General features: G+C 61.3%; 1 protein-coding gene across 1 annotated transcript in view; it reads left to right on the forward strand.

Annotated features, from left to right (window-relative positions):
- Positions 1 to 14,772: 14,772 nt before the first annotated feature.
- DAGLA (diacylglycerol lipase alpha) overlaps positions 14,773 to 22,965 on the forward strand; it is a 31,073-nt gene continuing 22,880 nt past the window's right edge. Inside the window, exons 1-4 of the mRNA XM_040639201.1 lie at positions 14,773 to 15,375; positions 20,718 to 20,856; positions 21,232 to 21,443; positions 22,761 to 22,862. Coding sequence (XP_040495135.1) covers positions 20,762 to 20,856; positions 21,232 to 21,443; positions 22,761 to 22,862 — 409 coding nt within the window. The 5' untranslated portion in view covers positions 14,773 to 15,375; positions 20,718 to 20,761. The remainder of the gene's footprint in view (positions 15,376 to 20,717; positions 20,857 to 21,231; positions 21,444 to 22,760; positions 22,863 to 22,965) is intronic.

The following is a 22,965-nucleotide window of genomic DNA, read 5'->3' on the forward strand; positions in this document are numbered from 1 at the left end:
GGGGGGGGGGGGACTGTGGGAGGCAGGAAGTGGGGCCAGCACAGTGACCCAGCCAGGGGCCAAGGACCCTTGGAGAAAGGGAGAAGATTGTAGGCTGTCCCCCCCAGAAGAATTCACATGAGTCTGCGAGAGGTTTCCAGGCCCACAGATGCCCTAGAGCACATCTTGGGGCCCTCCTCGGCCCCAGCTGCCAGTGCCGCCCTCAGCTGAGAGCTGGCAGCGGGTGGAGGTGTCACAGCTACGGTGTGTGGGGGACTGGGGGGGGACCGTGCAGACAGAAATGTGGAGTGTGCGCCTTGTGAGCAGGCCCGTGGGGGTGGTGGCAGCAGAGCCGCATGGGGCGGGCTGGGCTGGGGGTGGGATGGGAGGTACAGTTCTGAATGGTTGCCCCAGAGTCCCTGCCTTCCTCTTCTTGGTGGGGGGAAGAGTCACCCCCTGACCTCTCCAGGCTGGAATAGTGGGGGCTGGCAGGGCCGAAGTTCACAGGGTGGCGTTTGGGACCCTGGCACAGCTCAGTCTCAGCGGACAGACTTCTCAGCCCCCTACCCATGCCTGGCATGGTGAGAAGTGGAGCCATTTCTGTTGGCTGGGTGCCACGGGGCAGCCCCAGGGTGTCCAACAAGCAGGCCATTTAAACCCCTGCAAGCACGTCTGGCTCCTTTGGCCACACTACTCCCTCCACGAGCAGGCACAGGGCAGGGTGGCCCAGGGAAGGAATGTGGCCTGCGGGCCCCGCCTCCTGAGTGACAGGGCTGGGGTCCCAGCCAGGAGGGCAGGGCAGCTGTGAGTCCTGGGCAGGCAGCGCGGACAGGCTGGGTGCAGGCAAGGCCTGGCCTGAACCACCATGGGCTCTTAAGGCAGGGCTGGCCCTCGAAGGGCAGCGCTCTTTGAAGGACAGAGGACAGCCCTGCCCAGGAGCCTGCCAAGGGCCTGGGAACTGGGCGGTGGCACAGGGTTCCAGGTTCTGCGCCTGGCCTACGGCTGACCTCAGTGTTGCCTGGGGCGGGCGATCTGCATCCTTGGCCCTCACCCTCCTTCCTAAAATGATTGTATGTGACTCAGGGGCCCAGAAGGTTCCTTCACACCCAGATGTTCTCCTGTCCTTCACTAAGTCCCCAGCATTAGAGAACAAAGGAGAGCCCCAGAACCTAGTTGGCCAGGTACTTATGCAATGAGGGGAAAGACAGGGATCCCCCCGCCCCTGGACTCTGTCTCCTCCTCCTTCCTCTCCGGGGTGTTGGGGCAAGTGAGGTGATGACCCAGAGTTGCCAGTGCAGGGCCTTCCAGCAGCTGGTCAGGCTGGGATTGTACCCTTATTATCACTATTCTTGTGGTGTTGGCTCCCTACAGCCTGGAGGGGGGCTCCCTGGAAGAGCCAGTGTGGCTTGTGTCCCAGGCTGGCTTCCTGGCCCCATGGTCAGGTTGAGTAAGTAGCAAGAGGGCAGAGGGGGGAAGCCGGCGGCTCCAGGTGGGCAGGAGGGGGGCCCTGGCACCTTCTCGGGCTTGGCCAAGCCGCCGGCTCCCATCTGCAGAGGGGCGGCCCACCCTCCACGAGTTGGCGGGAGACCTCAGCACTGAGGAGTGCGTGTCCCCAAACATCTTGTTCACAGCAGATGGCAGCCGCAGCTCCCTTTCTCCCTGCAGGGCTGGTTGCATTTCCCGTCCCTTTGCTCACCCCTCCTGTTAACTTTGGTGTCTGCTTTCCAAATTGGGGAGGCAGCCTGCAAACCCCCAAAGCCACCTGTGACTGTGGGTGAGGCTAGGGGTTCAGATCATGGACCGTCTCCAAAGGAGAGGAAATCTTGGGCCCCCATCTGCTTGTCCGGGACGCTCAGTCTTGCCCTGCTTCCTGCGTGCTGAGTCTCTTTGGCCGAACAGGCAGCAGCACGATGTCAGAGGAACGAGGGAGCAGGCCCAGGGCCTGGTCTGACATTTCTCCAGCAGCTGCTGACCACCAGGCCCTGAGCTGGGTGCCAGGGACCCAGGCAGAGGGTGCAGCGCTGCCCTCTGGGAGCTCCCAGCATAGTGAGGAGCCAGGGTGCTCTGGGGAGGAATGGAGGGACACTGATCAGGTCTGCTTCGGGGTTCGCAGGCTTTGGGAGGCTTCACAGAGGCTGTGGTATTTGGGCTAAGCCCTGAAAGGCTGAGGAGTTCCCAGGCGAGCAGGATTAGAAAAGGCATTCTGTGCAAAGGCACGGAGGCATGAAGAGCTCTGACCCCGCAGAATGCTTGGCTGTGGCAAAAAGCAGAGCGGATGAAGGGCAAGCGGCCTCATCAGCACGTGTGGTTCAACCCCAGGGTGGGGTCTGCAGGGGGAACCTCACTCCCCTGGCTGCTCGTGGGGTGGGGTCAGCTGAGGCAGAAGCCCTGTATGGGGAACAGGGGTGGCACAGGCCTCGCCTTGCCCTGGGACCTGGCCCGTGGCTGCCCTGAGTTTGGGGCCCACAAGAGCAGCCCCCTGCTGCTGGAGCAGCCTTCCCTGGAGATGTCTGCCCTGGAGGCTGAGGCCAGGGGTCACGGGGGTCATGAGTGAGGATGCCCTTGGAGGGTGAGGTGCGCAGGCCTCCAGAGTGCCACCCCATGTTCTGTGACCTGCTCTACCCGACAGCCGTGTGACGCTGGGCACAGCACCCATATACTGAGACCCTCATCGGTGCCAAACTGTGCTCGAAGTGTTTTCCAGACCCCATTTAACCTTCCCAAGGGCCACCAACTTGGGTGCTGCTAGCCCCAAGGTCCTGAGACTTGTGCAGGGCCACAGCCAGGATATGGCCAAGCGGAAGGTCCAGGCCCAGGTCAGCCTGACCCTCCTTGGCATACCTCCTTCTGGATTGCTGGCCTGTCCCCTAGAGAAGGCTCATGGTGCCTGGGGGGCAGCACCCCAGCATGGTAAGCCCGGCGTCCTGAGGACTTGTGCCCTGCCCGTTTGCACCTGCCACCGCCTCCCCTGCCCCTCCCACTCAGGTTCCTCCCAGGGCCTCAGCAGCGGCTGCGGGCAAGGCCACTGTGAGCAGCCGAGTGCCAGCCTGTAGGGCAGCAGGCCCAGCAGAGTGGTGGCCTGCGGTGTTTGCTTTTCCCAGCCCTGCGTTTGCTGTGTCGCTTACACCTGGCTCACTGTTTGCCCAAGGATTTGCCCTCCTGGAAGATGGGGTGGGGTGAGGCTGGGCGAGGGTGGCAGGCAGGTGGTCCGCTGCTTCCAGGTTTCCAGCTTTTCTGCATGACTGAGGAGGTCCCCACTGCCTGTAAGTGCCATGCTCTCCAGGCCCACCGCTGCCCCAGCAGGACCTGGCCTCGCCCGCGCGGAGCATGTGACTCGGCAGTGCCGGGGCCTGGCATGCCTGGCATGCCAGGGCGGCAGTGGCAGTGGCAGCTGGACGGGCGACAAGGAGCAGAAGATGTCCCAGAGCTCTTATGTGGGGCACTGGCCTCAGAGTGTGGGGGCAAGGGGCGGCGTCAACGGGACTTTTGTGTGCCCGGGGCCGGAGCGCGGGGCCCAAGCCGGGAGCCTCCCGCACAGGCACATCTGCCCCCTTCCTTCCTGGCGCTGTGGCTGCCCGCGGCCCCACCCTTCCTCCCAGGGAGGAGTGCTTGCCTGGACTCCGCCAGTCCCCGCCCTGCCCTGCCCTTCACCCCTCTTCCGATGAATCAGCCCCAGAAACTTGATGATTTCTTCTTGCGCCCTGGGCCTGCCTCTCCGCTTGTCCTCCTGACAGCAGGCTTCCAGCATCCTCTGTCTGGTCTGAGTCTGCTACACGGGCAGTCACTGACCAGGAGACGTGCTGCTGTCTTCTTGAGGCCACGGGCCTGGTTCTCGCGGTTGATGGGAATCCATGAGGCACACAGAGGCAGGGTGGGTCAGGCATCCCGGGGAAGAGGCCCTTTCTTCACTGCAGCTGGGGCCCCAGGGAGAGGCCTGCATTAGCTGGATAGGGAGCCAGCACCTCCCTCCTCGCCGTCCTGCCTATGACCAGCCTACAGAGTGGCTCTGGTCCTGCGAGGGTGAGGAACCTCGGCCTGCCATGGGGGGCCCACCCTGCTTTGCACTGTGGTCTTTAGCAAACCCACTGCTCTGGCCCGTGGTCTCCCCACCACTTGGTACCTGTCAGACAAGCTGTGAGGACAAGCGGGCTGACACCAAGAGGCTGCACGGCCCCCTCCATGGGTAAAGAGCTCTGTAAACAGAGGACGGCCCAGAGAGTGTCATTACTCAAGCTTGGGGACAGCCTTCCCAGGTGGGCACAGCTTGCTGGAGGTTGCCTGGTCACTCCCATCCTGGCCTTTGGGGAGCTGGCTGAGTGCGTCTGGCTCCTGGCTGTGGGGAGCCCAGGTCCCTCCGCCACCACCTCTTAGCTGGGGAGGAGGACAGGTGCGGAGGAAGGGCAGTGTCGGCCTCTAGTAATTAGTTTAAGTCACTGTGGCCGCCAGGCCCTGCGCAGCCTTCCCTCCAACAGGTCAGGGATGGGTGCCCGCCCCACGATGGACAGTCCTCGTACCCCACATGCCACTCCTGCAGCGGCAGTAACGACCCCTAATGTGTGTCGTGCCCAGCACCCGACTGTCGCTCCTCACGGCAACGCTGTGGGTCTCATACCTGGCGACCCTGTTTGCGGGGAAGGAAACACCTGTCTGTGTCGTGCTGTACCCCACATCGCTCAGATGTTGGTTATCCCCCTTTTACCAGAACCGGGATCTGAGGGGCTGCGACTTGCCCACATGTATTCATGGCTGGGCCCAGGACCAAGCCTGGATTCTCGGATACCAGGCTCCACGCGTGTCCCACTCTGGGCCCTGCAGTAAATCGATGCGCTAATAAACGAGCACATTGATACGTAATTAATCCCACCTTGGATCCCTCCGTTCTTTTCTCTCCGGGGAGCTCTGAGCACTTCCCAGACGTGATCTCATGCATCCTCCCGGGGCCCAGAAGAGGTGAAAGGAGGTTCTGTGCGGAGTGGGGTGGTAGAGCTGGCACAGGGGGCCGCGGGTCAAGAAAGTAGCCCCCTCACCATCCGGGCTGCCCCTGCCGCTGGTCCCTCTGGGGCTGTGCCTGCGCAGCCAGGAGGAGAGACCCTGGCATAAGGCCCACGGGGGGCAGGGGTGTAGGGGCCCAGGGCTCTGGCTTCAAGGGAAGTCATCCCATTGCCGAGGCTTTTTATAGAGTTTTCCTTCCAAGAGGCCCCTGCTACTTCCTGTCTGTTCTCACACTCCTAGGAAGCTGGCAGAGAGCAGATGAGGGTCACAGGGAGGGAGGCAGAATGAGGACCTGTAGGGCATCTGTTCCCCCAGAGGCCCAGGAGGCAGCCCCGCTCTTGTCTGCATTGTCTGGAGAGGAACCCAGGCGGAGAGACTTCCTGCGGTCACACGGTCACGGGCAAGTCAGCGGCTGTGAACTTCGTTCTGGCTGACCTCACAGGCTGGTGCCCTTAAACTGCTGGGCTGTAGTGTGGCCATTCCGGCCCGTCTCCCTCCCCGGGCGCGGTGAGGTGCTCCTGTCCATACCTCTGAGCCTTCTAAGGGATCGCACTCCCGAACCAGAGATTGAAGAGCATTCAGGGGACTCAACAAGCGAGTCCTGGGGAAATTGGAAATGATCTGGTCCCTCACCTTGTTTTCGGATGGAGATGCTGAGGCTCTAAGAGAGGAAGCCAGATCCGCAGGCTGGATCTGGGCTGCAGGCCACGAGGGTCCCACGGGGAGCCCTGGCGCTGGGAGAGGCCTTGAGCACCCATGGAGGTGCCCCCTTCCTCCCCGCCATGTGCTTTGCAGAGCGGGGCACCCCACGTCACCCTCCCGCAGACAGGCAGGGAGAGCGGGGCTTGAGGCGCAGAGGAGCCCCTCAGGCAGCAGGCCCTGGTCATTGCTCTGCCGCTCTCTGTGTCCCCTCAGGCAAACCACCCAACACCCCCTTCCTGCCACAGTTCTCTGCAGCCACGAAACGAAGACGCCACCTTTCTTCCCGGGTCCCGTGGTGAGGTCGTCGGCTGCCAGGGAGGCCAGGGCGCACTTGCTGCTGTGGGAGGGCGGTTCGGGATGGAGCTTGGATCCAGCAGATGGGGCCAGCGGAAGGTGTGGAGAGGGCCTGGGGCTGGAAGGCAGGAGCCCTGGGTTCTGGCCTGGGCTCTACACAGGCTCCCTCAGCCGGGGCTTGGGCATAGCTCCTCCTCCTCCAGCAGCAGGGACTTGGTGGGTTCCTGCCTCCTGCAGGGCCCCTGCCCTAGGAGCCGCACCCTGGTGGGGCGGGGGGGGGGCGGGCAGGTAGTAAACAGGATGACAGACGATAAGGCCAAGAGTGCTAGATGCTGGTGAGTGCCCAGAGGAAAATTCAGGAGACACAGAGAGGTGATGGAGAAAGACAGGGATGGGCACCCCTGATATTGGGCAGGCGGGTCAGAGGAGCAAGGTTTGAGCTAGGAACTGAGTGACAGGACAGAGCCAGCCATGCAGAGATGGAAGGCGGTAGGGGGCATGTCCAGGTGAGGGGAGGCCTGAAGGCCTGAACGTTGAGACAGGACACACTTGGCTGTGTGAGGGACAGAGAGAAGGCCCGAGCGCTGGGGGGTGATCTGCGAGGGCGGCCCGGGAGCAGATGAGGGCAGGCAGGCCCACAGAGGAATCTCTGTCTTCATTTTCTAAGTGGGGAGGCTGGAAATGGTGGGGGGGGGGGTTGACCAGCAGACAACCGTCCTCTCTCTGAGCCTCTGTTTCCCCTCTTATGTGATGTTGGCATCAGCTCTGAGATGTCCCCCCCAGATTAGGGCCCCTCCCCGTGGTTGTATTTGTGGTCAGAGCTTGGTGGCAGGAATAGTGAGGAGTTGAATGTTCACAGGAAGTACCTGCAACCTCCAGCTCAGCACTTCCACCCTGAGCAGTGGGAGCAGAGCCTAGTGACTCCCCTTGAGCGGGTGCGGGCCGGCCGGACACCTGGGCCTGCCGCCCACCTGAGGGCTGGACCCGGCTGAACTGGATGTCCAGGAGAGGACGTAGATGTTGGGGTGGGGCAGGCTGCCCCAGGCCTGGGTTTGAATGGCGCTCCTTCAGGGACAGAGGAAACCAGAGCACCATCCATCCTTCCCTTTCTGCAAGGAGAGAGAGGCTCCCGGAGTATCATGGCCCCTGGAGCCAGGACCATTTGGTGTTTGTCCAGTTACACGGACCATCTGGCTGGGGCATCCTTGACAGCACCCTCTCCCTTACTGCCCCGTCCCGTCTGTCACCACTGCCTGCTGAACCTCAGTGTGGGCCCCCACTTCTCTCCAGCCTCATGCCTGCTATGGCCCGTGGTTGCCCGCTGTTCTCGGGATAAAGCTCAGACCCACTGGGCCCACCAGCCTTTCCACCTCAGGCCTCCTTTTTGCTTCTATCCCGTTCATCTGGTCTCTGCTCAGTCCTTCCTGGTCCTCCTATGTGGGCCTTCCTGCTGAGGGGCGTCCTCTGTGATGCCCTCCCCTTGTGGCCTCTTTCCTCTGGCTTGTTCTCCAGACCTCAGCCCCTGCTCCCAGTTCTTAAGGCAGCCGGTCCTCACCTCCTTACTCAGGCTCTGACGGGTCGCCCCCTCGGAGCACGCATCATGGAATTTTCCCTGGCTGTATGTGAAGATTAGCTTCAGGTCTTTACATTTTCTGGCCTGTGGGCTCTGTGAAGCCTGGCCCCACGTCAGCCCCTGGCATGTGGCAGGTACTCTGATGACTTGCTGGATGGGTGGAGAATGGCCTCATGCCCGCATTTCATTATAACTAGCTTTCACCTGTGTTCGCACTACCCGGAGCCCACCCCTGGAGCTGTTCCCAGTCCTTCTTCCTCTCACATCCTCCCCTGTCCCAAGCCAGGGAGCCTGGAACCCAACCCTGGCCCTGTGGGAGAGTTGCGGGTCCACACAGCTGCTGGGCCGGGGGCCACCTCTTGTCCTGTGCTCCTGGGCCGGCCAAGCGGGGGGCTTGGGGCCTGGGCCTGTCGGGTCTATCGTGGAGAAAAGGGCTCTCTCAGAAGCATGCTGGCGGCCAGAAGAACGAACGAGTGCCACTCGTTCTAATAGCACTGTCGGCCACTCTGGGAGGCTTCCAGGGTGACGAGAAGTTGGGAAACCAGGTGGAACCTCGGTGTCACAGTGGGACCAAGGAAGGGGGGAAGGGGGCCCAGGATCGGATGGTTTGGGAGCCTTCCCCCCTGAGCTTGAGGCCAGAGGTGGGTGGTCTCGGGGCCGAGCTGGCAGCCTTGGGCACTGCATCTCCTTTGCAGGCTGGCCAGGCCTTTGTTCTCCAGGGACCCGGTGTCCTCAACGCTTGCCATAAAATGGTAGAAATGCTGGGCATAGGAGGCTCGGGGCTGGAAGCCATAGCTGTCTCCCTCAGTGTTGGGGCTTTCCCGTTCCCGGCCAGGGCCCTGCTTGGTGTCAGTGGGCTCCCAGGCTGCAAGGATGTTCTAGTCAGACAACCTTGGTCTAACTCTGGCAGGGCGGGGGCACCCAGGAGGCCCCAGAGCCCACGATTCTAGGTCACCTCCTGCAACATCCAGAGGCAGGAGTGGTATTTATAGCAGCCAGTGGCCACCAAGGGTGGGGAAGTCAGCAGGCTCTGTGACGCAGGCCACCCCCCTTCAGGTCCCCTAGCTCTCCCTGACTCCGTCACTGCCACCCCCCCACTCCGGAGCCTTTCTGGGACAAGCGGTGAAGGGCTGGGCCTGCTGCGAGAGCAGGCATTGTCACGCTGCCTCCCCAAGCCCTGGAGGAGATGAGGTGCCACTTTCTGCCTGGCAGGAGCCTCGGCCTCTGCCAGTCTGGCCGGGACCTTGTCTGTCTCCATGGTCCCAGGTGGGCATCCTGTTAGCACTCGGTGCCCGGCCCTGCTGGTCCCTCTTGGTGCTGTCAGCTCTTTGTTGAAAGCCTGCAGGATCGCGGGCCCCGGCTCCCCTGGCCCGTCGCAGGCTGATCAAGCAAGGCAAGGGCTTACGGCCAACCGGGGAGGGGCCCTGAGCTTCACTAGGGAGGGGCCCCTGCAGTGAGTGGGCCATCTGGAGAGGAGGAAACCCCTGGGCTTGCTCAGTTCTGGGCGGATGAGAGACATAGGAGCAGGAAATGGGCTTGTCCGATGGGCAGGGGCGGAAGGGGGGGCGGTTGGTGGAGAGCTTTATAGCCAGTGGTTGGCAGTTTTGATCTTATTTAAAGGGCATTTCAGAGCCATAATATGCTTTTGAGGAGGGGGTTGATTTAATTAAACCCGTAAACTGTGTGTATCCGTAGCTAATGCTCCCGAGCACCTCCTCTCTGCCAGCCCCTGCGCTCAGCACTTCACAGCTTTGAACTCACTTTGGCCTCACAGCAGCCCCAAGAGGGAGGCACTGTCATCACCATCCCCGTTTACAGAGGAGGAAGCGGTGGGTCTGTAGTTGATTTGCCCGGGGACGTCCTACGCTCTGAAGGTCGTAGCTCAGTGGACATCTGAGTGAGGAGGGGACACTGGCAGGTCTAGCCCTGCCCTCCATCCAGAGAAGAGGACCTTCTGAGCCCGTGTCCCTCCCTGGAAGCCCGGGGTAGCTTGGGCTTGGGTCCAGCTTTGTCGTGCCTAGGAAGGTGGGAGGGAGTGGTTGTGGGGGAGGGGTGTCCGAAGGGGAGCAGAGTCAGCCCCAGGCCCCAGGCAGAGCTCCCAGTGTTTCCTGTGACCCCCTTTTGCCCTCAGGGCTCCGGCCAGGCAGACTCTGTGGCCTGTGGAACTAGTTTGGGTTCCTGCCTGGAACCCCAGGGCCCTCTCCTCGTCAAAACCAGGTAGAATTCTAAAAGTCAAGGCCAGAGTGGACTTGAGAGGTCATCCTGCCCAGTGCCTCTCAGATGCTTTTAAGCACCGAGACTGTTTTGTTGTAATAAAAGGTTACAAGGAACCCCCATATGTAAAGCCGCTAACGTCGACTCTGACTGACATGGCACACAGGAAGCTCCAGCCCTGCCTGCTATGGCCACTTACCCTTATCTGGGGGTCCCTCAGGGTTTCCAGAACCCCTCTTTGAAGAGTATTGACATCCCTTCATTGGACACAGGAGAGGAGGGCCCCATGGGGGGGGGGGCCTGGGCCTGGGCCCAGGCCTGTGTGCAGTTGAAAGCCCCCCATGCTCCTTCCATCCATGTTCGGTGGGGTAGAGGACGTTGGCTCTTGCTGTTACATACGGGAATTCTGCAGATCTCCTCCCCTGGGAAGGAGCTAGTGTTACGTTGTCACTCGATGCCTGCCTGCTTCCTTGATGCCCAGGGAATGGTAGAAGTGAAACCCAATAGTCCAGGCGGCCGGCCTGTGCCCTAGATGGCCATGCCACCCATGGAGCTGGCCCCTTCATGGATCCGGGGCCCACGCAGACTCAGGGAGGCATTTTCCCCGGTGCAGGCCAGACTCCGAGACCCAGCCCACAGCCTGAGGAGGCGCACCAGGACCATGGCTGCCTGCACAGGGTATGCAGGGCATGGGGCGAGGCGGCAGGCTGGGTGTGGCCCACTTAGCATTCTCATTAACAGCCTCACTAGGGGACCTCTAATGAAGTGGAAGGTGCTAATTCCTCTCCAAGGTGTTGCCAGCACCCGGGACAGGGAATCTCCTCTCTGGGAAGCTCTGCGAAGCCAGACCAGGCCGTGCACTGAACTGCCTGGTAGAGGGGGCCGTGAGCAGGGCTCCCAGCAAGGAGCTTTCACACAGGCCCTGCGGGAGGCTGGAGAGGGAGGGGCAGGGGGTAGGGTGACTAGGCTGCTGGGCGGGGCAGGTGGGCATGAATAGTGGGCCTCTACCCCGTAGGGCATCCTGAGTGTGAGCAGTGCGACGTCTTGAAACTGCAGACACAGACGTAGGGAATTCTAGCCAGAGCACAAGCATGGGCTTGGATGGAGCTCCGTGGTACAGGCTGACCCACTGGATGGTGATTCCCATCGCATGGGCTCTTTACGGGTGAAAGGAGGCAGGGCCAGTGAAGCCCCAGTGTGAGCAGGTGGGGCTCCCAGGAGAGGTAGGTCAGGGCATCATGTGGGTTGGCAAGGGTGAGGGCAGGCGTGGGTCAGCCTGGTAGCCAGAGATAGAGAGCTGGGCCTTTCTGTAGGAGGGTTGTCTTAGCTGGCAGAGAAATTAGCAGCCCTGCCACACGTCCGGGGGTAGGGGCTTGGTGCGGCGAGGAAAGGTCTGAGCACTCAGGAAACACGACTCACAACAGTAGTGGCAACTAGTACTTTCTACGAGCCGAGTGCTTTGTGACTTTACTCCTTGTGATCTCCTTTGAAGCAGGTACCTTCACTGTCCCATTGTGCAGATGAGGAGTCTGAGGCTCAGAGAAGCAAAGGTCACAGACAACTAGAAGGGATGGAATCAAGATTCCTTCCACGGCTGGAGGGGAGGCAGCCGTGGGCTCATTGGCTGGCTATCACCCTCCAGGTCCGTGCATTGAGGTGGGGAGGGTTCCAGGGGACAGCTGGGGAAGGGTGTGTTAGAGAATGTGGGAGGACCACAGGGGCGGTAGGGAAAGGACTCCCCCTGGATGGAAACAAGCCTGGGACCAAAGCCTGCCAGCCTGTCCCCCCCACACCCCCCCAGACAGGCAGGAGGAACTGGCCTGGGGCTCGGAGACAGCCAGGCAGCACCATCAGAAGGCCGGAGAGGCCGCCTCCCCGGGCCACTGCTGGGTACCTTTGCCCCAGGCACAAGAATGAGTGTGGTTCGAGGGCCCTTTCCTAATTTCAGGAAAATAAACAGCCTGAGGAAGAATTCAGAAACAAAACCTGGCCTGGCCAGAACCTGGGGGACCCCTTTCACTGTTGGAAACAGGTCCCTTGGGCCCAGGACCGAGTGGGCCCTAGTGTTAACCTCCAGAAGGGAGGGAGGAGCGGGGGAGGGCTGTGGGGTGGGTGGAGGGCCCGGGCCTCCCTCCTCATTCCTCAGCAGCCAGTTGCCCTCCTGGAGCAACTAGCAGGAGACCAGAGGCCCCAGTTGATTCCCAGGGAGCTGGCTGGTGTCAGTGACAGGGCCGGTGGCAAATGGCAAATCCTGTTTGTTGTAGAGGAGGGGAAAATAATTAGCGTCAGAAAGAGAAGCTGGAGCCTCTGTGATAAATGGAGCCCTGAGGAGGGCTCCTCAAGACGCCTGGGAGCCCGGCCCGCAGCTTCCGGGCCGGCTCCGCCACTTCCTGAGTGACCTTGGGCAAGTTACTTAACTTCTCTGGGCCTCAGTTCCCTCATCCGAGCACTTACCTCATAGGGTTGTTGAAAAGATAAAATTAAAGGAGGCAGTGTCTCTGAACTCCTTGCTGCGGTACCTGGCATGTACTAAGTGCTATATAAGGTTTTAAAAAAAATAAATAAGCAGGTGTTGGGGCGCGTGGGTGACTCAGTCGGTTAAGCGTCCGACTCTCGGTTTTGGCTCAGGTCCTGATCTCAGGCTCCTTGTTCAGCAAGGAGTCTGCTTCAGATTCTCTCTCTCTGCTCTCTGCCCCCCCCCCCCGCATGCTCTCTCAAATAAATAAATAAATCTTAAAAACAAACAAACAAGTGTTAAAATAATTGCTGGGGCTGTTTCTGGGCCCAGCCCAGGATGGCTAGCCGTCGAGGCCCCCGGCAGCTGGGGCTCCTCCTTTTCATTCTCTTCCCTGAACTCCGTGCCCGGCCCCAGATTTCTTCTCTGCGGGAAGGGCTCTGGTCAGCAAGCAGGAGGATGTGGCCTCACAGCCTGACTTGGCCCCTCCCTCATCAGCTGATTTCACCTCCTGGAGCCTCAGTCTCCCCTCAGGTGACAGGAGAACAGCCCCGCCCCCAGGGCCGCAGTGAGGGGCAGAGGGGGCGCCTCCCCGTCAAGGCCATCCTGGTGGGGAGGTAGGGGAGGTGCTCGTTAGTCTAAGACTCTGGGGACATGGGGCGCCTGGGTGGCACAGCGGTTAAGAGTCTGCCTTCGGCTCAGGGCGTGATCCCGGCGTGATGGGATCGAGCCCCACATCAGGCTCTTCCGCTATGAGCCTGCTTCTTCCTCTCCCACTCCCCCTGCTTGTGTTCCCCCTCTCGCTGGCTGTCTCTATCTCTGTCGAATAAATAAATAAAATCTTAAAAAAAAAAAAAAAAGACTCTGGGGACAGAGGGCACAAGTGGCAGTGGCGTGCCCCTTGTGCTCCCCACCGCACCGGGCACGCCGTGTTAGTCCCCGGGCCTGAGCGTGTGAGGGCCCGGCTCGTGCTGAAGCCCAGCCCCAGCCCCGGGCAGGCTCGGCGCTGCCTTCCGCTCGGGCACAGCTGAGGCGTGAAAAGCAACAGCTTTTGGGCCCCTAACTTGGGTAGCACACACCCGGGCCCAGGCTGCTGGCGCATGCGGCCCCCAGCCCACGCGCGCTTTCTCCCTGTCGCCTGCTTCGGCTCCTTCCCCCTTCCCGTGCCTTCCAGAGCCCAGCCTCCGTGTGGGGCCACAGACCTGGGAAGGAGAAGGGGCATTCAGGGTGGCAGGAACGTGTGGGTCTTAGTGTCTGTGTGTGGGAATAAGGAGTCGGACGGAAGGAGGCCGAGATATTTTTTTTTTCTCTCTTGCAAGTCACTCAAGGAGACTGAAATCCCAGCGCCTTGTCGTGGGATCTTTGGGCAAATGTTGCACCTCCCTGAGCCGTGGTTTCTTCGTCAGTGGAGCTGGGCTAACAGCCTGATGAGGCTGGAATGACACCACATTCACGGCGTTGGCTCTGTGCCCTCTCCCGGTCCCATAGCCTGCTCACCTCCAGCCAGGGCTCCTGGGCTCAGTCTTCCTCGTCTGCTCAATAGGCCGATACCCTCTCTCTCTCATGTGACGGTGTGACCGTGAGTCTGCAGCTACACGGAGACCTGGAGACTTCTTTATGGTTTCCAGGACCCTGCCTCCTCATGCTGTGAGGGGAGCCTTGAAGCCAGCTTCTGGGTTCAGAAGCGGGCATTCGGTCAAGGCCCGCTCCTCAGAAGCGGCGTGTCGCGGTTAAGACATGGGCTCTGGAATTAGACTGTGTGACCCTGGGCAAGTCACTTCACCTCATCTGTAAAATACAGGCAGTAGCAGTACCTGCCTCCCAGCGTTGTTCTGAGGACTGAGTTATGTGTGCCAAGGGCTTAGACCAGGCCCAAGACGTGGTAGGCAACTGACAAACGCTAGAGGAAACGAAATGACTGGGTCCCCACCTTACCGGTGGGCTGTCTCCCCCCCATCTAGGCCACCCTGGAACCGCCCTAAGGTTTCAGGAAATCAGAACCAGGTACTGTGGGTTGATCCCCTCCCTCTGCACGTACTCTCGTGGATGCCACGTGAGTGAGCAGGGAGGTTAACTAGCTCTCTTACTAGCCGTGGAACCCCTGGGGGCCACCACTCACCCTGCGGGCTGCCTGGGGCCCAGCCGCACTGCAGTCATCCCCCAGGTCAGACGCCCTTCCCCAACGAGGCTAGACGAGCTCCAGTATCCAACACAGGAACAGTCTGGATCAGACCCAGAGAGCCTAGGCAGCAGGCGCCTGCCCCTCTCACCTTGTTTGGAGCACCTTCCCATTTCAAAGCCCTTCCAAATGGGGAATCCCATTCATTGTGGGGTAGGGAGGGAGTCCTGGGCCCTCCGCTCAGGGAACCATGGATCAAAACAGCCTGCAGAGCTCAAAGAGACTTTACAGACTACCCAGTTTCCTTTTTCACTTTGGCCGCCGGGAAACATGGAGTCTAATAATAGTTTAACACGTGGTTCCTATGAGAGCGTCTATGTCTTCTTACCCGGGTGCAACCGATTCCCCCCACCTTCTACTTTAATTGCCTTAGCTTTTGTGCTGAAGTGTGTGTGTTCTTAAATTCATACTCCATCTCTTCATTGTTTCTGGTTCCTATAAGGCACCCGCTGCCGTTTGTTGTGAAATCAAGTAATTACGAACAGAAGTACAAAACCACAAGCCTCCCATCGGTGGCCCAGGCTCCTCATTCTCCAGAAGAGGAAACAGGTCTGGAGGGGCAGTGGCAGTCTGGCCTGGGGACTCTGCTCTCGGTCCGGGACTGGCAGCTCTAAATGAGGCTAGGCCCGGCCCCGTTGCCAGCCTCGGCAGGCTGGGGTGCACGGAGGCACCCGGGAAGGGGGGCTTGAGTCTGAGGTCTCCTGTCTTCTGCCAGCTGAGCTGCAGAGTAGTGGGGACCCTGCCGTGGGAGGTGGAGAGCCAGCCACAGACGACTCTGCTTGAAACCGTATAAGTGGTTGATGCCTTCTTGGGGACGGATCTCACGTGGACCGGCCAGCTTCCAAGAGGGTCACATGTCAGGAGCTCTCTTGGGGGAAGTTGAAGTGGGGCGTGCATGAGGAACAAGGGCGGGGGCCAGCTCCGGGACTCTGGGACTGTGTGTCCAGCCCCTGGTCATGACACCGCGAGGGAAGCCGGGAGTCCCAGGTATCTTTCTGAACCTGCTTCCTCGCCCATAAAAGGGGGTGACGAGACTTTCTGAGCCCCTTCTACCTGACATTGCTGCATTAGGTGCAAGCCCTGGGTGGCAGCAGGTATGGCCTGTGTCTCCTGCTGCAGAGCTCCTGCTCCCCGGAGGGAGCCGGGGGGTCTCTGAGCTGCACGGCCTCCTTCGGGAGTAGTGCTCTTGGAGGAGCGTTGGCTGGCCGCTTCCTGTGTGACAGCCGCTGTCTTCGGCGTATGGCCCATCTAACCCTGTGACAGTTCTGAGGTAGGTACTGTTCTTAGCCCATTTTAGAAATGAGGAGCTGAGGCACAGAGAGGTAAGTAACTTGTCCAAGGTCACACAGCCAGTCAGTACAGAGCCAGCTTTCAGGCATGGTCTGTTTTTAGAGCCCGTGGACTGAGTGCTCGTGTCACCCTGCATCCCTGCCGCGAGGGTGGGAGGTGATTAGCCCAGAACTTGAGGCACAGGAGGTGCTCACCTGGTGGCAGGACCTGTGGTCTGGACCTGGTCGTTATCCCTTTCTTCCAGCTCAACCCCCAGCCCATCCTGGAGGCCCACGACCACCTCGGGCCAGGTGGGAGATCTCACGGGCTGACCTGGAAGCTGGAGGTGGCCCTCGACGGGCCTCCCACAGCATGGCATCCTGTCTCCTGGGGGGCTGGGCTCAGCCCGGCTCCAGTGACCTGGCCCCGCTCGAGGCTCCCGCCAGCTCTGGGCCATCCGGAGGATAGACCCAGCAGCCGTGCCCTCCTCCTCCCTCACCTGGGGGCTCTCGGCACCCTGCTGCCTAGCACCCACTGTGAAGGGGCTCTTCTCCCCAAAACCTGCTCCCGGGGCCGCCCCCAAGGAGACCTTAGGATCAGAGGATGAGGCCCAGCCTGTGGTACTTTAACCAGGCACCCTCCAAGGCCCGTGGTGCAGGCAGGTTAGCCTGTCCAAGCTTATACCTGTTCGGGCCAGCCCTTTCTCACCAGCTGGAGCCAACCATGGGTGTCAGCAGGACCTGCCCAGACCCCAACACCCAGTCACAGATCACCCTGCCAACTAGTCCCCGGAGAGCCCCTCAGGAGCTCGATTATGACAGCCCCACGAATAGACGCTTGGCGTCTGCCCGGCCCTGTGCAAGCCCTCAGCGACATCATCCCAGCCAGTTCTCACTGCAGCCCTCTGAGGGGTGCCTTTATCCCCGGGTTGCTGACAAAGAAACTAAAGCCCCAGACTGTTAAGAGAGCCCTAGGAGGGGGAAGATGGTTCTCCCTCAGTGGTCAGGGGAGGCACTGGGGTGGGACATTTCCCAAAAAGCCAAGGATATGCGCGAAGAGGGAAAGGAGCCATGTCTGTGGCCCTTGTGGCTGGAGGGGAGCTGTTGCAGCAGCTTCGGGGCATGGAGCGGTGGTTTAGGGCTCTGAGGCTGCTCAGGAGGAGAGGGGCTGGTTTGAGGTAAGATGTGTTTGGGACAACGCTGCAAGACCCCAGCCCTTAGGGACTCTGGTTGAGCTGGGGTGGGGATAGGCAGCGAGGACTTGGCAAGTTTACTATAAGACGCTGTGCCCAGGGCTGCTTTGGGATGAGAAGTCTGGGGATCCCATAAGGGAGCAGCCTGCTTTGCCCGAGAAGAGTGGGGCTGGGGGTGGGTGCTGTCAGGGATGGTTTCAAAGAGGCCATGACTTTTGGCTAGCCTGGAAAGATGAGTAGGATTTCGCCTGGAGTAAGCGTGGAAGCTTCCACTGAAGTGTTTTTAGGGAAACAACAAGTTTTGCGGGGAGTTGGGAAAGGAAGGTGGGGCAATGTGCAAAGGGGATGGAGTGCCTCCCCTTCCAGAAGGAACTAGCTGTCTGAAGGCAGGTTCTGTGCTTGTAGCTGACTGTGTCCTGAATCCCCAGAGGTTGGAGAGTATCTTTCTGGCCCAGGACTCAGAGAGGGCAAGGCACCCGCACAAGGTTGCACAGCCTGCCAGCCAGAGACTAAGACCCTTCGCCACTGCCTGAGGGGCTTGGACTTTATCCTGCAGGCATAGGGGGCTATGGAAGGCTTTTAAAGTAGGAGATAGCGTGTGCATTTTTTAAAAAAGGGTTTTGTATCTTTAGAAAGAGGAACTCCCAAAATGGTTAATACTTAACTTAGGGGCCTGAATCAGCAGCAGGGAAATGGGGCTTTGTGGATGGGGGCAGAAAGACTCTCAAAGGCCACTCAAGTCAAACTATCCCCGTGCAGAGGGTCTTGGCACCCCATTCAGACCAGCCTGAGCTGGGGGCCTAGCCAGGGAATATGGGAAGCCCCCAGAAGTGCCTCTGTTCTCCCCTGTCACCACTCCCGCCCTGGAGGTGCCCTGGTCTGGGGTAGGGAGGCGAGGCTGTGCGTCACAAATGCAGTTGTTGGAGGGCGTTGACCCTGTGCCCCAAGGGAGGAGAGCCAGAGGAGGGGCTTTGTGGCAGCCCCAGACCAGGAAGAGCCTCTGCCCTCCCCCTCCTGAGACATTTCCTCCAGATGAAATCACACCCAGCAGGGGAACAGGCCCCCATTGTAAAAGGCTGGGGTCTCAGAGAAAGGGTGCCTTTCAGGCCCTTAAAAATAGCAGCCCTGACATTGATGAGTCCGCATGGAATGGAGTGGCCCATCCTCTCCCAGCAGCATGGGCCCTGTCACCCCCATCCCACACACCCGTGACCTGTCGTTGACCAGCTGGAGTATCCGCTAGCCCAGGCGGGGGAGGGGCGGCTGATCCACCGGGGCTCTCAGGCTCTGCCTCACCCGCTCACTGGGCCCGTCCCTGGCATTATCAAGCATGTCTGGGGCCTCTGCAGACGTTCTCCCCTGTGGTCCTCACCAGAACTTTAGCAGGTGGGGTCGAATGACATTTTACAGGTGAGGAAACTGAGGCACAGCTAGTAAGTCACACGGCCAGTGGGTGGTGGGGCCCAGGTTCGAAGCCAGGCAGCCAGGGCACCCAGCCCCACACCTAGGACTCTGCCGTGGTGCTCTGGCCATGGGGACGGGCTGGAGGGGCAGGGTATGATGCCCAGGCCTATACCGGGGCACCCAGGGGGTCAGCCCGAAGGAGCCCTGCCACATGATCTAGGTGGGCACTGGCACTGACCACGGCTGCTGGCCTCAGGCTGGTCGCCCCCTGAGCCTGGGCAGAGGCTGCCACTGCCATACCTCTCCGGCGTCTTGACACGTCTTGGGCTATGCCTGCAGGGCCGGGAGCCAGGCTTTCCCCACCTTCCCTACAGAGAGCAGGGAGGGCAGGGCCGTGTGCACAGGTGGGGCTGTGTGTGTGTTGGCAGGTGTGAGGTGAATGGCACGTGTGAGTTGAAGGAGCGTTAGCCAGTCTAGACTCCCAGAAGTGAAGGGTAGGGATGAGAGGCGGGTGCCCCCCGAGGTGATTGGGGAGAGGGCCTTCCGCAGGGCCCACCTGAGAACAAGATGTTCTGGGCGGGACCCTCACCCTCCAGCCCCCTGGGAAGGCACTCCCCTTCAGCCACCACTGGAGGGGTCGATCGGATTAGTGCTTAGAGGGGATTGGGAGCTGCCGCACCTGCTGGGACACCCCCCCCCCCGCCGGCCTCGTCATCCCATTCATGTGAGGGGGCCCCCTGAGCCCAGTATTTTTAAGGCGAGCCACCTGGAGATAGGGAGGGGCTGTAGAGAAACGGGGGGCTGAAACACCAGCTGTTGGCAGCTCTGCCCTGCCCCAGCCCGGCTCCCAACCCACAGTGTCCTAGCCCCTCCCGTCCCTGGGCCATCAGCTGCTTGTCAGGGACGTACCCTGCTGGGGCCCCAGGCCCCCCGCCCCCGCCCGGCCACCCCACCACACGGCTCCGTGCTCTTCATCCTTCTCCCCACTTCCCAGAATCCGCGCTCTGACTCCTCCTTGGAGAGAGTGGGATGACATCACTTCCTGAGGGGGGGAGGAGTAGGCACGACCCCGACAGGCTAGCCCGCCAGGCCGCCAGCTCGCAGGGAGCAGCTTGGCAGCGGCTGGCTGAAGTGGCTGCTCGGGAGAGAGAGGGGCAGAGACGGGCCAGCCTGGACATGCCCGCTGGCCACCCGGCCGCATGGCCCCTCGTCCAACCTGAGGGCTGTGCCCACCGGCCGGGGGATACTCGGGCACTTGCTTCCCGAGTGATGCTGGTCTCTGAGGACACTTGCTTTCCCCGGAGCCGTCACCGGGGAGAGGAGGACTTGCCGCCCGCCTCTGGACCAGGTGCCATGTAAGCCTTTGGGCCTGGGGGCAGCTGCCCACCAGCAGGGCGCCCACCCCCACGGCAGGGGTTCCTCTGCACAGTTCAGCACAGGGCTACCCTGGAGCCCCTCACCAGTATCTCCCAGACCAAACCCCCCACGTGGGGAGCCTCCTGGCCTGCAGAGCTCCCCTTGCTCCTGGGGCTCTAGGGCGTGGGGGCCCTGGATTCCTGGGTACTCCTCCCTGCAGCTGGCCTGCGGTTGATTTGAAATCAGCTTCAGAGAGTTTCGAACTGGGCAGTGAAGCCTGCATGGCTCAGGCTGGGCATGGGAGGTGTGGTTGCCAGGAGGATGGGACTCTCTCACTGCCCTTCCAGCAGAGGGGCTGGGAGGCCGCAGTCACGCCCCTGACCCTGGCTGCCAGCTATGTTCCTCCTTACCGAGAGGCATAGTTGTGGTTGGGCGTTCTGTCCGAAGAGTGTGAAATCAAGTCATAGAGCGTACTCCCGGGGGTTCCGCAAAGCAAGAAACTGAAGACCTTGTTCAGCCCATATTTACTGAGCACCTGCTATGTGCTGGGCGCTCTCCTGCCCCCATACTTGCTAGATCCATGCATGCCCTTCCCCCCACGCTCCCCAAGGGCTTCAGCCTTCCACCTGGCTTGTTGGGTTTGTGCTGAGGGACAGGCCCACGCTTGGTCTGGGAAGCCCCCACCCCACCCCCAAGGACTACACACACTGGGCCAGGTCTCCTTGAGAAAAGGCAACAGGGGAGCTGGGGGTTCCCGTCATCCCATGTCAGGGGAGGCAGGGATGAGCCCAGGTCTTTAATGGAACTGAGCACTTACTGTTACAGTAACCCCAGGGAGAGCCGATCCCCTTGGGGGCAAGAGAGTCCTCAGGGGTAAGGCCGCAGCCTGTCTCTGGCTGCTGAGGTCCTTTATAGTGGCTCTGGGGGGTGGATAGGGCTGGAGGTGGGTCCTGCCCAGGCACGGATTAGCATTTCCAACGGCCTTGGGAGCACCTGGCCCGTGGGGCCTGGGAGAGATGCTTGTGCTCTGGGCACACCTGGCCAGGAGCGTGGTGGCCCCGGTGCCGCCGCAGCCCAGGCAGCCACAGGGTCCTCTGCTGTCTTTCAGGAGGTGAGCACCAGGCCCGCTGAGCCTCTGCAGAGCTGCCAGCCATGCCCGGGATCGTGGTGTTCCGGCGGCGCTGGTCTGTGGGCAGTGATGACCTCGTCCTGCCAGCCATCTTCCTCTTCCTCCTGCACACCACCTGGTGAGTCTTCGGGCCACGCCACAGGCCTGGAAGAAGGCTTTCTAGCCGTCCGTCCCGACCCTGTCATGCTCCCGGCTCCTAGGAGTTGGTGTCTAACACCCACTGCTTAGGGAGATACCCACGTGGAGCCCAGAGACCCTGCCACTGGACCCAGCACCATCGCCGGGCAGGGCTGCAGTGCCGTCCGCCCACGGCTGGCAGCTGGGCTCCCTGCTCTCGCTTCCCTGTCCCTGGCCGCCTGTGTCCGCAGAGGCCAGGTGGACAGTGGTCCTGAGCCCGAGGCAGTGAGGCCGTCCACCCGCCGAGCCCCGGCTGGCCAGGGACCGCGGAAGGTGCGCAGACTGCCCTGCCCCGTCTCACTGTGCGTCTCCCCAGGTTTGTGATCCTGTCTGTGGTGCTCTTCGGCCTGGTCTACAACCCCAACGAGGCCTGCTCCCTGAACCTGGTGGACCACGGCCGTGGCTACCTGGGCATCCTGCTGAGCTGCATGATCGCCGAGATGGCCATCATCTGGCTGAGCATGCGCGGGGGCATCCTGTACACGGAGCCCCGCGAATCCATGCAGTACGTGCTCTACGTGCGCCTGGGTAAGGGCCACCCGCCGTGGGTGGGGCTGCTCCAGACCACCCCCACCTCCACCCTCCTCCTGTGCTCCGCCGTTCAGCCGGCCGACAGGCGTGGGGCACGGGCGCTGGGCCGGGCCCTGGGCCAGCACCAGGGGCCAGCCGCGAACCAGCAGACGTACTGGGCTTGCGTTCTAGACCAGGGGCGGGCAGACTGCAGCCCGAGGGCCACAGCCAGCCTGCCGTCTGTTTTTGTAAATAAAGTTTTATTGGAACCCCGCCACACTCATCCGTTGATGTGCTCACTGTCTCTGGCTCCTTGTGCACGGCTGCAGCAGAGCTGAGAAGTCGGGACAGAGAATAGACCCACAAAGTCTAAAATATTTACTCTGGCCCTAACAGGAGAAGTTTGTTGGCCCCTGTTCTAGGCCAAGCGCCTCTCTTCTGCTGCTTTGAAATCCTCCCCCAAAGAGCGCCCCCCCTTCCCCGGAAGCCCCTCAACGGTCCGGATCAGCTCCCTGGGGGGCCTGCTTGTGTCCTCTTTCTGGGCTTGGGTTCCAGCCGCTCCTCCCCATCTTTCCTAGCGGACATTTCTCTCGTGCTTCCAGGCCTTCCCCGTGTTAGCTGAGGGAGGAGCCATTATTGGCTCCCTTTACGGATGAGGACTCTGGGGCCCCGGGGAGGTCACATGGCTAGTGTGCGTGTGCCAGAGCTGAGATTTGAACCCAGGTCGTCTGTCCCCCAAGCCCGCACGCTCAGCTGCCACGGGTGCTGCCTCTGGAGCTGGGGCCTCCAAGGCTTCCCGGTGCCCCCACCCCCGGCTTGCGCAGCAGCCGCCGCCTGCCGGGGTGCCTCCCTCCTCCTGCCCCGAGTGCTGGAGCCTCCTCCAGGGAACTAGCAGCCTCCGTGAGATGAACACTCTCTCATCTAATTCTCCGCAGTCCTGTAACGCAGACGTTGTCACCCCATTTTACAGATGAGGAAGCGGAGGCCCAGGGAGATTAGGTAACTTGCCTGAGATACGCCCGATACCAGAGTTCACAGACCTAAGTCTAAAATCCTGAAAGAGCAGAAATGCCTCTTCATCACCCGCCTTTCCAGTCACCCTCTCAGGGAGGCATCGGGGCCTGAGGGCACTTGACTAGAACAGGGTGGGCGCATCGCAGCAGGACGGAGCGCCGGTGGGACAGCCTCGCTCCCTGGGCCCTCTCCGCTGCGAGGCCCGTGCCGGGGGGCGGGGTCCGGTGCCGCTGCTGCAGAGGGGCCAGGCGGAGGCCCCGGGGCCCTTCCCGGGCAGGCAGACGGTGCGGTCCTTCAGCGCGCTCCCTGCTCCCCTTGCAGCCATCCTGGTGATCGAGTTCATCTACGCCATCGTGGGCATCGTCTGGCTCACTCAGTACTACACCTCCTGCAACGACCTCACTGCCAAGAACGTCACCCTCGGTATGTCAGCCAGCCCCGGGGTGGAAGGGACCGGGGCAGTTTAGAGAGGATGAAGTCCAGGCACCTCCCAAGGGAAACGGTTGCTGTGAGACGCCGGGCAGGG

The sequence above is a fragment of the Ursus maritimus genome, unplaced genomic scaffold (assembly GCF_017311325.1).
Source record: "Ursus maritimus isolate PB19 unplaced genomic scaffold, ASM1731132v1 scaffold_23, whole genome shotgun sequence".
Classification (NCBI taxonomy): domain Eukaryota; kingdom Metazoa; phylum Chordata; class Mammalia; order Carnivora; family Ursidae; genus Ursus; species Ursus maritimus.